The 12,823-nt window shown below is 34.7% G+C and overlaps 2 protein-coding genes across 2 annotated transcripts; both read right to left on the minus strand.

Annotated features, from left to right (window-relative positions):
- Positions 1–4,095: 4,095 nt before the first annotated feature.
- LOC128245536 (uncharacterized) lies at positions 4,096–5,502 on the minus strand. Its single transcript, XM_052963735.1, has 2 exons — positions 5,300–5,502; positions 4,096–5,138 (listed from the first exon to the last, which is right to left on the minus strand). Exons 1-2 carry the CDS (start codon positions 5,324–5,326, stop codon positions 4,380–4,382), a joined length of 786 nt encoding a protein of 261 aa, XP_052819695.1. The 5' UTR covers positions 5,327–5,502; the 3' UTR covers positions 4,096–4,379.
- A 9-nt stretch (positions 5,503–5,511) lies between these two features.
- Positions 5,512–7,005, minus strand: LOC128245864 (uncharacterized). Its single transcript, XM_052964085.1, has 3 exons — positions 6,910–7,005; positions 6,235–6,367; positions 5,512–6,014 (listed from the first exon to the last, which is right to left on the minus strand). The coding sequence occupies exons 1-3, from the start codon at positions 7,000–7,002 to the stop codon at positions 5,512–5,514; spliced, it is 729 nt and encodes a 242-aa protein (XP_052820045.1). The 5' UTR covers positions 7,003–7,005.
- Positions 7,006–12,823: the final 5,818 nt, after the last annotated feature.

Here is a 12,823-nt window from a genome sequence, read left to right on the forward strand (position 1 = left end):
AGCTTGACAGGCTTTCGTACTAAGGGTTGACGCTAAACATTTGGTATGGCCTAAGATTGTTCAAAGGAGCAGTTTTATTTACGACGTTATTTATAGTCAGAGGAAAATATACATTTAAATGTATGCATCCATCGTTCCTGAAAGGTTAACATTTTAATTTAAAAGTTATGACTCAATTATATCTATAAATAACAGATATATCGATCTTAAAAAAATAAATTAATATTCACTTACAGCGTCCTTTGTTTCAAGAGGGAAGATTCCAATAGTCTTAAATGGTTATTATACTTACGATAAATGAAAAAAATAATACCCTTGCTGACACTTGCAGTGGGCGTTTAATAGGCGTTTTTTTCAAAGTGTCAACTTCCAGATTAACTACATGGCAAGGATCAGATTTCCGCTGACTCGGGTGTACTTCACCTCGAATCAGGACCGAATTTTCACTCCCCTCAAATACTTGTATTTCTTTAATGTAGCTTCCGGATAAAAAAGCTGAAGCTTTCTGTTTTTTCTTTAGCAATATTTGTTCTTTTACGTATTCTAAGCTGATATTGTCAGGATTATCCCGGAGACCGAGACGCCTTTGTTTATCCGCCACCTTTGGTCAGTGTCGGACATAAGCAGAGTACCTTCCCCTGATTAGCGGGGGCGTGGCCTATCGAGCCAATTTCATCGCGCTTTACTCCTATGGAAAGAAACTAAGTGCATGTTCAAGGATATTTCAATACAAATCTGAGAATAATTTTAATCGAAGGACAAAGGTTGAATGTTTGCATTGACAAACATGTACATAGACGTGTCGCATACATCGTAAGGAATGTACCTAACCCGTAGTTTCGTGGTCAAGGAGGGTGCTTAAGGGGTGTTTAACGGGACCCAACTGGCATTGCTAATAAGTGTATAAACTAACATGATAAATACTGTCACTTTGGTGACACACTCAGTTAGCCCGGTGGCTTCGCTAACTAAAGGACACACAATTAAAAAGTTTCAAATACCTAGATTGGTCAATGCCCTCGCGAGTTTTCATACAACTCCAACCATGTGACCGGCTCCCTGTATTCTTCAGTTCTGGCGCCAAATATGAACGCAAGTTTTTCTCCTTGTACTTCAGCTAAATACTGAAAAAGATTTATAGCTGTTAAAACATGTTCCTTAATGATGAAAGATTATATAAAGGAAAACAGGTTTTTTTCTGATAAATTGAGGTCTTCAGTCACATTTGAAACAAGAAACGATTAACCATCAGGAATATTGCCAAGAAGTTCCGATTAACAAATACGTATATTGCCGAGAAGTAACGATTAAACAACACGGATATTGCCGAGAAGTTACGATTAAACAATACGGATATTGCCAAGAATTTTCGATTAACCAATACGGATATTGCCCAGAAGTTCCAATTAAAAAATAAGTATGAGAAGGAACGATAAACCAATACGGATATGGCCGAAAAGTTACGATTAACAAATACGTATATTGCCGAGAAGTAACGATTAACCAATAAGGATATTGCCGAGAAGTAACGATTAACCAATACAGATATTGCCGAGAAGTTACGATTAACCAATGCATATATTGCCGAAAACTTACGATTAACAAATACGTTTAGTGCCGAGAAGTAACGATTAACCAATACGGATATTGCCGAGAAGTAACGATTAACCAATACAGATATTGCCGAAAAGTTACGATTGATAAATACGTTTAGTGCCTAGAAGTAACGATTAACCAATACGGATAATGACGAAAAGTTACGATTTACAAATACGTATATTGCCGAGAAGTAACGATTAACCAATACGGATATTGCCGAGAAGTAACGATTAACCAATACGGATATTAAAAGGAGAGGAAGGACCGTATACCAACGTTTCATTCGGAGCACCTTGGCCATTTTTATCGAAAACAACCTAGGATGTATATGGACGGTTTACCGTAAAGAAATCGGTTCACTACTACGCTGTAAGTAGATCGCTTAGTTTTAGCAGTTAAACTTAATGACTTAACTAATGGGAATCTTAATTATGTTTGCAATAATACTCTTCACTGGCTATCAATTAAAACATAGATATACAAATACAAGTTAAGACAGTACATGTAATTAATAATATAAATCAAAATGTTACGATCTACTTCTACTGATGTACCAACATACATCCGAGTTTGCTTTTGATAAAAATGGCCGAGGAGTTCCGAATGACCAACGTTTAAGAATGCCGTTTCAGAACTATGTGACTGTTCCTGCATTTGATGGTATATTAAGTAATAAGACAGGTGTTTCATATATGTTTAATTAGTTCGTACTAGTTCAAATACCAAATTTAACTCTTGATTAAAATGAGTTTCTTCATCACCAATATTTTAACCGAAACAAATAAATAAATAAATTAAAAAGGGAAAAAACACCCGTGCTCCCTCGTCGTTTAATTTTAGAGTGTGCCTACAATCACTTTAAGTTTAATATTCCTAAGCCCAACTTTTGATGATTATTCGCTCAAGTTTATAACGATTCTACATTGAAAATACCAGCTTTGAAGTTATGCCAAAACTAGGAACCAAAAGTATACCTTGAGTGCATACACCTAGCTGCGCTCCTGTCAGTCTTACAAGTTTTTAACAAGTTTAAGTCACAGTTAACCCTCATCCCTTTGAACTATTTCTTAATTACAGAAAATATTTTGAAAAACACCGGAGTCAGGAAGATATCATTGCAAGAAGATCACTTTCGACCATCCCAGTTTGGTCAATTTTGAAAGTGGTTTAAACGAGTTAACGAGTATTTTATGCATGGTGACCTATATGGGGTGGTAGATGTATGTGTCCCCTACAACGTCTTCTAGGTATTGCTACTTCACTCTGGTGATATTGGTTGGTAGTTGTATGTATCCCCTACATATGGGGGAAATGGTTTAATAAGTTATTCCGATACAAATATATTCTATATATGGAAAACTTTATTCTCCGGCCGGAGAAATGTTCCGGCCCGAGAATTTCTCACGCTGTTCGGCTATGCCGCTAACTTCACTTACCTGATGTCGACCCCATAATATGCTTATACGCCACATACTGGACGCATACATTTTTCAAAATTCAAAAAGTCCACTAACGAGGCAAAAGTTGTACCTGAATTGGTACTTTTCATTCTGATTCCTCCATTTAGTTTGAAATAAAACATTTCTCTCAATTAATGTTTGCATGAAACAAAGTTAAGTCCCCCACCCTTGTAGAAATTATGCTTGCATTTAATACCATTTTCTACACAAATATTTGAGTACCAGGCCGTTTGTTGACAGTTTGCTTTTTCGGTAGATCATCTTCATTCACGCTTTGATTCCACTTAATAATTCATGTTTTACTGAGATGGCTGAATTTCTTAGATTGATCGTTGTCACTGTCAGCGTGTCCCTTCAGTGTTTTTGTGTTTTATTTTAAATGAATATTCTTGAGGAAAGCATTATCGAGTTTCCAAATACTGCAATTGAAATAACATTATTGACCTTTGAATAGTGGAGACATACCCCCCGTTACTTAAATTGCAACGTCCGGTACAGGCCGAATACGACCGATGTTCGTCAAGATTGGTAACGGCGAGTGGCCGTATATGCCGACGTTACTGGATTTAACGCAAGTTATATTACATGGCTAATAGCTTATGTACAAAGCTTTGCATACCAGAACTACTTTTTGACAGGAAACGCAGAGAGGTTCCGAAAGTCAGTAGTATGAACAAACTTCTATGTCAAAGCAGGGTTATATAAGGCTTAAATGCATTCAATTTATTTCCGTAATATCAGTATACACATAAGTAATTGATTAACTTGGTTAATATATGAAATTGATTTAGACCTTTAAACGTTGATTATATTAATAAACAAAACTTGGTTTCGGTCGAAGTGTAGGTTAACTACATTTTAGGTGATATGTCCAATTATTTGTTTCTCGAATAATTGATATACATGTACATGTTTGCCTAAATCATAAAGTTATAATGCAATGAGTGTTTTGTTCTTAAATGTCATAAACACAATGCATGTACAGCATGTCAATTTTCATAAAGACTGTCCAGGTTTTGACTAATGTTTTTTTAACTCTACAAAACAGTATCTATTTAGTTCATTGTGTAATTAAACGTGTATGTTCATTTACGTTCATACCATTGGATGTTATCTGCACAGTTGATCCACCACACAATAACTGTACATGTATGTATGTATAACAAGTCGGGCCCATTTACAACCAACAACCGTGTATTCTTACACAGACAGTTCATGTAAGGCAATATTAAATCTCGAATCAATATCAATGCTCCATCGCAACGATTGTCTTCATTGTAAGGAATTGGAATGAAAAGTTTTTTTATATAAATCATCGTATTATGCATAATTTCCAAACTTCTCTTCAGCAACTGCCTGCAAATCTTTGCGCGAAGTTTTTCCTGTGCGAGTCTCAGGAAATGCATCGAGAAACATATAGAATTTTGGCAGTACAGTGAACAAACCAGGCCTATCGTTATGGTGGATGTCGCAAAATTGGCGGATATAGTCTTCGGTAGTGTTCGCCTCCCGTTTGAGAATCACGCATGCGCAAATGGATTGGTAATAAACCGGGTCCGAAACAGGCACAACGACTACATGGTCAATTCCAGGACATCCTTTGATAGCGGTTTCTAGAATTTCCGGCACCACATTCATTCCTCCAGAAATGATCATGTTTGATATTCTCCCGAAGACATAAAACAGACCATCCTCATCCATCATTGCAAAGTCGTCTGTTTTGAACCACCCATCTGGAGTTATCGCCTTTGCCGTTTTCTCGGGATCATGAAAGTATTCTTTCATAAACACGGGGCCTTTAAACCAGAGTTCCCCTCTGGTGTTGATAGGAACTGTTTCCTCTTCTTTATTCACGACCTTGACCTGCAGACCATTAGACAACAATGGTGGACCACAGCAGAACTCTGGAAAAGCATCCGGGTCTGTCAGATGATATGAATTGCTTAGAAAGAATTCGGTGCATCCATAAACAGCTTCCAGGGTCTCACAAGGCTTGCCTATGGCTTTTGTCAGGGCTTTGGTCACTGGTTGGCCTCCGGTTAACAAGGTTTTAATCGGCCAGTTCTTTGGCAAGTCTTCCTGTAAAAATAGATTTTTAAAACATGTTTATATTCGAATTCCTGCCTTCAATTAATCTTCAATGTTATTTTGATGAGAACACGAAATTGAGATGGATACCACTTATCATGTGTTTTTTAAGTTGTTGGTGAAAATAATTATAGTCAATAGCACTTACTAACCGCCTGTTTGATGAGTGCGTGAATCATAGGGGGAAGACCAAGCGCAACTGTACATCGTTCTCTCGTGATGATTTCGATAACAGCCGATAGTCGGTCGGTCCCTAGCTCCGTAAACCCGGAAATGGCCACTCTCGTATTTCCGCAGAATACAGAGATTGGAAAACCGCCTATCCAATTAAATGGCCGATCGTTGAAGAGAACAGCATCTCTCCTCAGCCAGTTACTTCCCTTCGTGCGTCCGATGCCGAGCATTGAAGCGTGAGTGTGGGCAACAAGCTTTGGTAACCTGTGCTACCCGACGTTTGGAACAAGAAAGAAATATCGTCGGGACTTACGTACTTAGGGATTTCAATGTCGGTTGGGGCGTTTGCCATAACCTCTTGTAACGATCGTACTTTACTTTCATAGGTAGGAAACCTGTGTCCCAGGAGGAACCGCACTGACGACATTTTGCTGGATGTAGCTCTTCCGGTTTTGGAGTACGCGTCTAGCAGTCTCCGGACAATTTTCCAATTTTCCCCGCTCGCTCCTGGGTCAAGGACTAGCATGCTACATGTCTTCATTTTGTTCATCATGGCGATGAGGTCACTTCCGTCTGTGTACGTGAATGCTAGTCCAACCGCTTTTATTCCAGCCAACATGCAACCAAAGGTTATGTACAACCATTCCGGACATGGACGAATGTTTATGCCAACAATTTCATCGCGTTTTATGCCTAAAAATAAAGGAAAGAAAATACGTGTATGGACATGGTCATTAGCAATTTAGAGTGTTAGACGTGAAACTGGAACCGTGTGCCATTGCTATGCTTCAAAACTAATACGACTGATATTTTCACCGACACCAAAGTATGTATACCCTCACTAAGGCAGATAGCCAAGTATATCCCGGTGGCGTTGTGAGCACACAAAATAAAAACACGAAATTATAAATACCAAGATTGATCAGCGCCTTCGCAAAGGCGCACGAGTTTTCATACAGCTCCAACCACGTGACCGTTTCCCTGTCCGCTTCTACTGTGGCGCCAAAGATGACCGCATGCTTGTTACCTTGTACCTCAGCAAAATACTGGAACGAACAATGATCTAAGCGTGAACACGGACTGTATTAAAGCTGCACTCTCAAAGATTTACCGTTTTGACATTTTTTTTATTTTTTGTCTTGGAATGAGCAATTGTTTGCGTAAATATCTGCAAACCAGTGATAAAAACGTCTGACAAAAGATTAAATCGCATTTTTTCATATTTTCGTTCGCAAATTAATGTTCTATGTCTTTAACCGTTACTAACGGTTTAAGAAAATGCATAAACATCAATTTTTTAACATAAATATAACAATCTGCGATCTAACTCGTTTCCATGGATTTTCGCAAAAAAATGGTTGGCAAAACGTTCAATCTGTCAGAGTGCAGCTTTAATACAAGACTATAAAACCCATTTCAGCACCATTTAATGTTTCTCTATGAAATCCTGTAGTCTTCCGTTACATTTGAACCCTAAATCTACATGCTAGTCCAAACCGGATATATTTGAGCAAGGAAATTCCATAGAAGAACTGATTAACCAATATTAACCAATTATCGAGATTAACAAGTACAAAAACAGACTCACCTTCATGCAGTCCCCTACTGTTCGCAGACCAAGGTCTTCCTCTTCACATTCCACCCTTCTATAACTCTCGGTATACTTTTCAGTGCTGCCCATTTTTAAACACCTTAAGTACCCTGCCCCTAAGTCAATCTTTACTCCAAAACCAACACCGTGACAAGCAATGATTATTTGATTATTTTGGAAGCATATTTTCGAAATAAAAATTAAAGGAGAAATGTCCGTATGTTATAGGTATCAACGCTTAACTGCCCCAGTTCAAGGCTATGTACGTCATCTGTATGGTATATAATAAATGCAGAAGCATATAAATGTTACACGATACCGTGACAGTTTATAATTACTTTCATCAGTCAGTTGGTCATCGTGACTCTAAATATGTTTTAAAGGGTCGCGCTCATGTTTCTGAAACAAAATATTCGATCATGATCTTAAACACTTTAAAATACATGTTTTATAATTAAAAATATTTAACACTTTGATACAGAAAGTTCAAAAATAAATACAATAAAAGTTAAAAAAAAAACACGAGATGTAGTTAGAGATGTAGCGAACCCACGCAGACACAGTTAAGAAAACATGACACCTAAATTCACAAGGACTCATATACAAGTCGAGGGATAATTAAATGTTGTTGAATTGCGTAACTAACACTATTCTAAATCGTGGGCTTCAAACACGATACTTGAGCATAAGAAACAAACACGGAATTATATGCTTCTTTAGGGGTTCCAGTCGTCAGTTTCTTAACATCTTAACACTCCAAGTGATACAAGAAAGACCATTGATTCAAAGCATCAAAGGGCGCCGTTTAATAGTTTATGCATTTGTTATATGTTGAAAAACAAGGAATGTCAAGGCCAACAAGCATAATATGGTGCATTGAACCGCATCCATGAAATTCTCAAAATATTTGTAGTATTCTGCTTAACAACATAGGCTAAAGCATTGAAATTGAAGAGTTTCAAGTTGAACATTTCATTAGGGGTGGGGTACATTAATGAACACGACAGAATTAGGGTGCTTTTGCACTGTAGTTTTTGTCATTGTCACCTATCCATATACCAAGTTTTATTTCAATACCATGAGTATTTTGAAAGTAATTGCTCTGGTCAAGAAATGAGTATTTTGAAAGTAATTGCTCTGGTCAAGAAAAAGAGGCAAAGGGCAATAATTCTGTAATTAGCTGAAATACAGCTATAGTCATTTTGCACTGAACTTCCTCTTGTTGTGCTTTACCATTGAATGATGTTTAATGAAATTCCAAAAAGTAGTTTTTTTGTTATGCTACAAACAGGAAAAGGAACAAAGGGATTAACTCTTGCAATTCGCTGAAATAGAGTTATTGTTCGTGTACACTGCAGTTCTAATCATTTAGGGGGAGGGGGCGAAGTCGCCATGCTGGAATGACAACTTGAAGGGAAGAATAAGTTTCCTGATTATATGAGGAATTCATCATGAAGAAGCGACATGAAATAACAATTTTTGTAGTACTTTAATAAACATTATCATTTCGTATGAAAGTTACAAACATAAATAGAACATAATTATTGAACTGTTATATAAAAAGAGAACATTGTTTACTAGATGAAATGCATTTATAACATAACATGCCTTGTTTTTAGTTGTTTAATAATACTAAAATGTATGAAATTTGACAAATTGCATAAAAAAACTGGTCAATGGAGTTATAAAGTTAACTTTTCCATTTACATGGTAAAGAAGAGTTGAAAATGGATGATTTTAGTTGATAGTGATATTAACACAACACTAGCATGTGTCTTATAGGACAATGGCAATTGTTTTCAAATATGATAAAAATAATGCATACAAACTGAATATGTATCATATTATGCATGAAAGAAATAATACTGTTTCTATTTATCACAAAGGTTTTGAAATACAACAATGCACATATAAGCATAAATAGGCCAAATATGCACAAAATAATAGTAAACAATGTGTGAAAGTGATACTGAACACTTAAAATAATTTCTTTGTGCATTAAATTAATATATACCAGAAAAGCAATACTAAATCAAGTCAAAAATGTATAATAACATGAATAACACCCCTTTATGAGTATCTTCATAACAAATCAGAGTACATGTAAGCAATAATCATTTATATAATTAGTATCAAATGTGTCTACTTTAAAGTGTGTTTTTTGCATTAAATTATTATATACCAGAAAAGCAATTATAAAAATCCTTAAATGTATAAGAAACTGAAGACAACAAAGAATAACACCCATTTATGAATATCTCCAAAACAAATCAGAGGTCACCTAAACAATAATCATTCATACAATTAGTATCAAATGTGTCTAGTTTTTGTGTGTCTGTTCATTATCTTTAAATGAGCATCTTTAATCTTATTTGAAATCAATACATATAACAGGGCTTCCATTAAGAATTTGAAACTGGAAGTATAAACTTCCTGTCCATCAATTTTTGAAGTTTTACACTGAAATGTGGAAGTTAAATTCTCCCGAATACAATATCTTTTTCCACTATTTTTCAATTAGAATGTTAAAAATCAAGTAATTTGTAACTTTAACTTGCCAAATTCAAAGACTTATATTATAATAAATCATTTTATCTTAAGACTGATTGAATTTGTGACCATAAAAGTAATATTGACACAAGGTTTGAATATTTTGAACTTCTAAGCTTTCTACTTTGGTGGTTTTCTTCAAAATTATGGAAGTTTTTGTACTTCCTAGAAGTCAATTTTGAAAGTTTTAACCCATTTCTAAGGTGTAATAAACTTCCAAACTTCCTTTAATGGAAGCCCTGCATATAATTGTATTTATAACACACATCAAATTGACTGATTAAACAATAACTACTTACTAAATAATGCATTTACTGAAATATTGTTTACTGATTTATAACAAGCTTGTAACCCGGTTTATGATAGCAGAAAGCATGACAAATATTAAATGATTGGTGATTGCTAAAAGATTTACTGTGGTCTACTATAGTATCACAAGGCAGAAATACCATGTTTTATGTTCATTCTTATTAGCAAATTGAACTCACAATCCTTCATTAGAAACATTGTTGTTGACATCTATCAACCCATTTTGAAAAATCAAAACAATAATATTATTTGTGATAAGTCTTGTTTGGGAGTAAGATTGCATCTTTAAAAATAGTGTGTGTTTTTTTCACTTTATATGAAATATGTACCAATTCAATATGACAAATGAGACAAAAAATTTAAGTTAGGAAATAGAAGTAGTAATTGTACATAATAAAAAACAACAACAAAATTGACAAAGCTCAATAAAACAGGAAATCTATATGAAAACAAAAATCATTAAAGGCCATAATTATTTAAACTGAATTAAGGTATTTAAGTAATACTTACTTTAATAAAAGCTTACACCGACAACATAGTTAAGGTACACTATGGGACTTTTATCCAAATTTTGATATTTAACCGTGAATTAAAAAAGTTATTTAAGTTTCATTACACCCAATCCCAAACTCCAAGGGCTACAAAGAGTGACAAGTAAATATTTTGTCTATATTTGATTCTTGTTTCACATTATCAGAGCTTATGAAATAAACACAACAGTTTCTGGTAAAATAAACTTCAGTTAACAGAAAACATATGTTCAACCGAACAGCATTATTTATACACATGCAAAAAATCATTTTGATTGATCTTGTGAGTCTTCTGAACAGAGCAGTATTTCGATGTTTGAAAATATAAAGCAGTTTTATAAATTCATAAAAAATAATTAATAATAAGACAACCTGCTGAAATCATTTTAAATATTTTCTATGATGTCTAATGAACAATTTAAAAGACAATTTATGATAGTTTACCGTTCAATTTTGAAGAAACTATACATAATGTAATGTAACCATACATTTTTATAGCTAATAAAATGCTTAAAAATCAACCCTTTTCTTGTAAAAATTGATAAAGCTTTATTGGACTTATTCATAAAATGTAATCATTCAAATAAATTAATTTTACGTATGATACTAACAAAAACAATGAATATACTTTCAAATTAAAATATGTAAAGAAACAAGAACACTATGTACATGTAGGCGGTAATGCCCCTCGAAAAATGTCAGAGTGAAAGTTCTCAACTAATTTGTCTTTTTAATATTATAACATGTAAACAGTCTCTGTAGGTAATCGATGTCTATTTGTTTTATTTTGTCAATGGTATTCTTACATTTAGAATCTTTCACAATAAGTCTTCACTCTTCAACATTTGAAGTTTGGTCTGTTCCCATGCGTTTGTACTTGAAGTGTGTGCACAGATGATAATTACTCAATGCTGAGTCAATGCTGATTTGGTTTTTATGCCCCTTCAGGTTCTTTACCCATCTAGAATATTTAGTGCTGTAAAGGAAAACAAATGTATTTTAAAAGCCTTTCTAACTTATTAGTATAGGTAATAATACTGCCATACATATACAAACTAAAATATAAACAGTTTAATATTTCTCGACATTATTTAAAAAAAAAAAAAAACAAGCTGATACATACATGTAGATAATATATAAAGAAAATTACTAAATTTATCAATAAAATTCATCATCATCATCATAATCATCATCATCATCATCATCAGCATCATCATCATCATCATCACCACCACCACCACCACCACTTGATTATTGAATACAGTGAGTTTATAAAACAACAAACACCAACTCAAATATGTTTTATATGAAATACTCACATCATCTCTACCAGATGTGACTGCCTTGTGGATGACATGGACGTCAAATCTGTCTCAGTGATCCAACATAGTATTTAATGCAGGCTGGAATTCTTCATAACCCCAATTTGTTGACTTAGTAATATTCAGTCATTTTCCTACCTGTAAGAAATTAGACTTCTGACTATCAACCGGTAGAAACTACAACTGTGAAAGACAAATGCACATGTATCAATTATACATTCTGCACTAATATCCGTTTTAGCCAAGAGTAAGTTGGTAAGCACAAATGTGTAGTTGTTGTGCATATGGTTGATAATGATTCACAACAATACGGGGTTTTAACGAGACCTACACCAAGCAAATGAATGTCGCTAGTGTCAAAGCTGTCGTGGCTTCCAGCCCAAACCATGTACGTCTTTTCTTACAGGTTTATTTTGAAAATGTGCAGTTTGTAAACAAATAATGGGTATGTTCATGTATTATGGTATGTTAAAAATAGGTTACATACCAAAACACATCATTTTTAAACAAAATTCTAAGTCTAATATTTTTCTAAGATAAAACAATCAAATAAAAGATTACATACTCATATCATATACATAAATAATGTGCATAAGAACATTTAAAAATATGAAACATGTACATTATGCACCAGTCAATTGTAACCATGGCCCCCAGGTCCGGGGTTATGCCGGGGATAGCCGGGGAAACGGGCTGTGTTTTTACCTTTCAGGTGGCCCTGCAGTGCTGGGTGAATGCGGTGGTTTTGTCTTCGAGCAAAATATAGCGGGGAATATGCCTTCCCTAGGCTCCATTGGGTGCGGGGGCATATGGCAGGGATTTGACCATCAGTTCGTCCTTGCAGGAAGAGGATTTTACCTGGGGTTGGCTGGACCGAAAGTCAAAGTCCCAGCTATTCCCATGACCTGGGGGGGCGTGGTTACAATTGTCTGGTGCATAAGTAGATGTATCATGTATAGTTATAATAATATATAATTATAGTACATATATGTAAAAATATTAACACGCTGTCTTAACATTTAACAAATAAAAATGATTTAGAATTCCAAAGATGAATTAAAAAACAAACATTTTTGAACACATCAAAGTACAAACTACTCAAAGATACTTACATACATAGCCCTTTGATACGAATATCTCAGTTCCATGCCGATTGTTGACATTCGTTTTTTCGACAGAAAATCTTCTCTTACGCGTATA

This window comes from Mya arenaria, chromosome 9 (assembly GCF_026914265.1).
Source record: "Mya arenaria isolate MELC-2E11 chromosome 9, ASM2691426v1".
Taxonomy (NCBI): Eukaryota; Metazoa; Mollusca; class Bivalvia; order Myida; family Myidae; genus Mya; species Mya arenaria.